Source organism: Meriones unguiculatus, chromosome X (genome assembly GCF_030254825.1).
Source record: "Meriones unguiculatus strain TT.TT164.6M chromosome X, Bangor_MerUng_6.1, whole genome shotgun sequence".
NCBI lineage: Eukaryota > Metazoa > Chordata > Mammalia > Rodentia > Muridae > Meriones > Meriones unguiculatus.
Window position 1 is genome coordinate 102765716 of NC_083369.1, and position 4893 is coordinate 102770608.

The 4893-nt window shown below is 56.4% G+C and overlaps 1 protein-coding gene across 1 annotated transcript; it reads right to left on the reverse strand.

The window, feature by feature from the left end:
• Window positions 1-1010: 1010 nt before the first annotated feature.
• On the reverse strand, window positions 1011-3084 carry Sox3 (SRY-box transcription factor 3). Its single transcript, XM_021663711.2, has one exon. It carries the CDS (start codon window positions 3058-3060, stop codon window positions 1726-1728), a length of 1335 nt encoding a protein of 444 aa, XP_021519386.1. The 5' UTR covers window positions 3061-3084; the 3' UTR covers window positions 1011-1725.
• Between the last annotated feature and the right edge of the window lie 1809 nt (window positions 3085-4893).

The following is a 4893-nucleotide window of genomic DNA, read 5'->3' on the forward strand; positions in this document are numbered from 1 at the left end:
CAACAGACCTCAAGCAAAGAAACTTGTGGTCAGGAGTGGATGAGGATAAAAACAGTGCACCAGGCCAAGCTTATTGGAAAAGCCGAGTTTAGTTATTCTGGGATAGCGAGGTAACAGGATTAAAGGGATTAAGGAAATCACCTCAAACAGCTGAGGAGGGGGTAAAAAAACACGGGTTCTATTTGTTTTCTTCCTAGGCCCCAAACATACGCAGGGGCTCCATGCTAAACTCAGGACCCTTGGGGGAGTACAATGGAATGGTCAGTGTTTACCAGCTGAAGGGAAGTAGTGGGAAGGGGAATAAAAACAAGCTCTAGGCTCAAGATGAGAGGAAGCCTCTTTTTAGAAAACAAATAAGTAAACTGCTTTGACAAGATAAAAGCAAGCCTTGGGAGGAGCTCTACAACTCTCGCACATCTATGGTGTAACTTTTAAAAGAAAAATCTTCCAGTGATGAACACTCACTGTTCTGCTCCAGCTACCATGGTAGAAATATTTATTTCCCGATGGGGACACTTGTAACCGTGTATTTAAAATACGATCGCTGAAATATCTGAACGGCTTTCGTTTTGTAATTATTTCAACTCAGCTCAAGTAACTTGCCGCCCCAGTGAAGAGAGGTTAAGAGTGCCCCGATTTTGTTAAGTTTTCACGACCTCAGGTGTCTGCCTTCCGCCCTGCATGGCCACGGAAGCAGACCCTCAATCGCGGACAATCACCACCGCAATCACCAGTGGACGGCTGAGCGGCTCAGGTGCTTGGGCAGCCTTCGGGTAGGCGCTCCCAGAAAACAAACCGTTTTCTCCATTTGAGACCAGTTCTCATTTGAGTGTACTGGGAGCTGTTGTAGCTTGGATCTCCAGTAGTTTAAAAGAAATCATTTCAGGTAGTGCTTGCCCACGTCAAGCCATACTTAGTCCAAGGTCTGCAAACTCAGTTATAAAACTAGGAGTTGGTCCCCTTCCCAACCCGCACTTAAAATTTCGCAAAATTATCAGGACTCCAGAATGTTGGCTATAAAATTTATTGATCTCTCATTACGAATTAAGAGTAAAATCTTGAAAAAAAACCTGAAACAAAACCCTTCCCCACCTCCCAAACGAAATTCGAACACATTAGCATGACGAAATAGCAAACTGATCACTGTAGATATCACAAACTCAACAGCCTAAATGCGCACTGGACAGAAGCTGTCCGGAGGCCAGGGGCGGCGAGGCGGGAAACACACGCACACCTGGCTATAAATTAACACTGGTTTAGCTGTTGCACCACTTGGCGCGGACAGCCCCCCCACCCCAAAAGAGGAAAACAGAAGCAATACGACCAGGGGTGGAGGCATTGCAGTTCTTGAGTCAATCTCACTCCCTCCTCAATTAATAGCAAACTAACAAGACAACATTTTCAAATGCAACAGAAGAACCTAGGAACCCGGGAAGAAGTGAAAGGGGCTGCGTTTTCTTTGCAAACACCACAGCGATTCCCAGTCTACAAAGGGGAGAGGGAAGGGCAGCGGTCAGTAGCCGGCGGCTCTAGAAAGTCCTGTTTGCACTGCTTCTGACTTCTTTTCGCTTTTGTACAAAACCCGACAGCTACAGCAAAACTTTCGGTCCTCCTCATCTTCGGTACAAGGCAACAGTCCCAGGCAAGCAAAGCTAAACAACAAGGCGTTCCAACGTGGGGGTGTGGGGCAGGGTGGGGCGAAGAGCTAGGGGCGCAGGCGGGAGCTCAGATGTGGGTCAGCGGCACGGTTCCATTGACTGCAGTCCCAGCGCCCTGGTAGTGCTGGTGCACGCCATGCAGTCGGCCGCCTGGGAGCGGAGAGGCGGCGTCAGCTGCATCCCCGCCAGGTGGCAGGTACATGCTGATCATGTCGCGCAGGTCGCCGAGGCACGCGCGCTGCGAGTGCGAAGCGATGGCTGGAGGCGGAGAGCTGGGCTCCGACTTCACGGAGCCCATGGGGCCCAAGCTCATGGCGGCGGCTGCAGCGGCCGCAGCGGCGGCGGTGGCGGGCTGTTGCCCGTAGGCGGCGGCTGCCGCGGCCGCCGCGGAGGACGCCATGCCCCCATAGCCCGAGGCGGCGGCGGCCGCGGCCGCGGCGTTCATGTAGCTCTGGGCGCCCGGTGGCATCATGGGGCTGTATTGCAGGCCGCCCATGTCGTAGCGGTGCATCTGCGGTAGCGCGGGAGGCGCCGGCGGGCTGCTCATGCTCGGGGGCTGCGAGTAGCCTAGCTGCTCCTGCACAAGCGAGTACGCGCCGTTGGCCCAGCCGTTCACGTGCGTGTACGTTTCCAGGCGCTGGCCCACGCCCACCGGGCTGCTGGCGGCGGCGGCGGCGGCAGCGGCGGCGGCGGCGGCGGCAGCGCCCGGGGGCAGGAGGCCGCCGGGCAGAGAGTACTTGTCCTTCTTGAGCAGCGTCTTGGTTTTGCGACGCGGCCGGTACTTGTAGTCAGGGTACTCCTTCATGTGCACTGCACGCAGACGTTTCGCCTCGTCGATGAAGGGTCGCTTCTCAGCGTCAGTGAGCAGTTTCCAGTCGGCGCCCAAACGCTTGCTGATTTCGGAGTTGTGCATCTTGGGGTTCTCCAGGGCCATCTTGCGCCGCTGCCCGCGGGACCATACCATGAAAGCGTTCATGGGCCGCTTAACACGGTCCTGGTCGCTGCTCCCGCCCCCGCTGTTCGCGCCGCCACTGCCGCCGCTGCCTGCGTTCGCGCCGCTGGCTGGGTTCGTGCTACTCTTGCCCGCAGCGCCTGGAGCGGCGGGGCCGCTGGTGCCCGCTGCTGGGGTGGGCGGCCCTATAGGGTTCTTGAGTTCAGTCTCCAGCAGGCTGTACATTGCCGGGGCTGGAAGTAGGTGCGCCAGCGTGGGGGGAGGAGAAGGCGCTCCAGGGGCTGGAGCGGCCACAGTGAAAAGGCCAGGTGACTCCGTTGGAGTGGCTCTAGGGGCCCGGCGGGCCAGCGGGTCGGGCGGGAAGGGCAGGCTTGCGGAAGTCCCCCACTCGAAGTCGGCGGGAAGGCGCGGGCTTCTCTCACCTGATGCGTTCTCTCGAGCTGGTCGCATTCGCAGCTTGCTGGGGAAGGCTGCCCGTCCTCTTTATATACCTGCTCAGATCCGGGCGAGTTGGGGCTCGGTCCGCCCCTCACCACCCATAGGCCCCGTGATTGACAGGCTCGCCCTGATGAGCACTGACCAATCAACAGCGAGCCCCCTATGGCCCACCTTGAAAAAAAAAAAGTTCGGGGAGCCCTTCGTACTCCTCTCGGCTCGAGTGACGTGATGAGAGTTATTCAGGAGGCGGGAGTCCTTGCGACCCGCTCCAAGACCACCAATTAGGGTCTCAAAAAGTTTGAAAGAACGAAACCCGAGGAGGTGAGGGAGGAGGGAAAAGAGGGCGCACGAGCAAGGCTCGGAGTGGGGGAGGGGCAGAGGAGCGTAAGAGGGGTTCAGAAAATAACTTTGTAGCCTTGACAAGGCAGACCAATGCCGCATCCCGGGGCCAACCTAGAAAGCTCCCTGGTGTTTGCACCGAGGACCTCCAACCGCTGAGGTTGCGAGCGCTAAGGACACTGAGGACCGCCAGCCCTTCAGGCATGCTTGGGACTTTCAGTGCATAACGGTGGTGCGCTAGGCTGAGCCTCAGAGAAGTCCTCCTTGGAATTAATTGATAGCTGGCTGCCTAAACCCTCCACCCGGAGGGCCAGTGCTTCCACGAAAGGGGCTGGGGCCCGGGTTGCTAGCGCACCTGGCAGTGAGGCTTGCCGGTTTTTTTTTTTTTTTTTTTTTTTTTTTCGAGTTCCAGTGGTGAGTGGGCCTCTGTCTGGGCCTGGGGGAGGCGCTCTCACGCGGTGGCGTGGGGAGCGTGTGTGGGACAGAAAGGGCGAACGAGCCTTCACTTTCTCGCTCCGGGGCCCCTGCTTAGAGGCCCCTTTTTGTCTCTGCTGTCTGGCCATTTCGGGTTTTCCAGTCCGATGCTCCTGAGGGGGAGGGTCGGGCCCCTTGGAAAATCCGTTTTCATGGCAACACGGAGCCTCTCGCTGTAAAAGAAAAGTTGGAGGGGGGCGGTGGCCGAAGCTGAGCCGAGGCCTTGCTCCGGGTTGACTGCCCCCCCCCCCCCGACCGCGCACCTGCCACGACCGCTGTGAGATGCTCTAGGAGAGCAGTCGCACCACCCCCACCCTTCAGTACCACCCCCACCTCTCCGCCCCCTCAGACTCCGTGTTAACAGACTTTGTTTCTTTTTTATTTTACAGCCTTTCTGACCCAAGCACGGGGAAGCAGAGTGAGACCTTCAGGCACTCTGTCGGGTTATCTGCCAAAGAGTAACTGCTAGAGAAACCCCAGCTGCCAGGAGAGGGAACCTGGACATTCTCCGCGGCTAGCTCAAGCAAGTGGCATGGAGTTCGAAACTCTCAGCGTGCTCTGAGGCGGCTGGAGAAGCCATCTGGGCAGATGCGGCAGATACCGAAATAAGGTGTTCGCGCATTATTGGAATCCCGCCTCCTCCTTTAGCTTAGTGGAAAGGTGTAGAACCTAAAGGAAAGCATAAACCTTTAGTATGTGTATATATATATATGTATGGGAGGGGTTGGGGTGGATTCCACGTTTCTAGTTTTTCAGCGACAACGCTAAACTCGGCGATTTCGGATGCCTGCACACCTGGCTTGTCTCTCTTTTTCTCTTTCACTTATTAAAAAGTAAGCCGCCAATGTTCGCAGGGCTCAAACCAGTTCTGCACTTTCGTGGCCAGAGGACCCGCTGGCACCAAAATCTCACTTTACAGCTGGCACCATTTTCAGGAAGTTTGTGGTCCTGATTCCTCCCATTTAAAATTGTAGTCTACCTGGTTTGAATCCTTCCCGCCGAGGGTATTAGTAAATTAGGTGTGTACAGGGG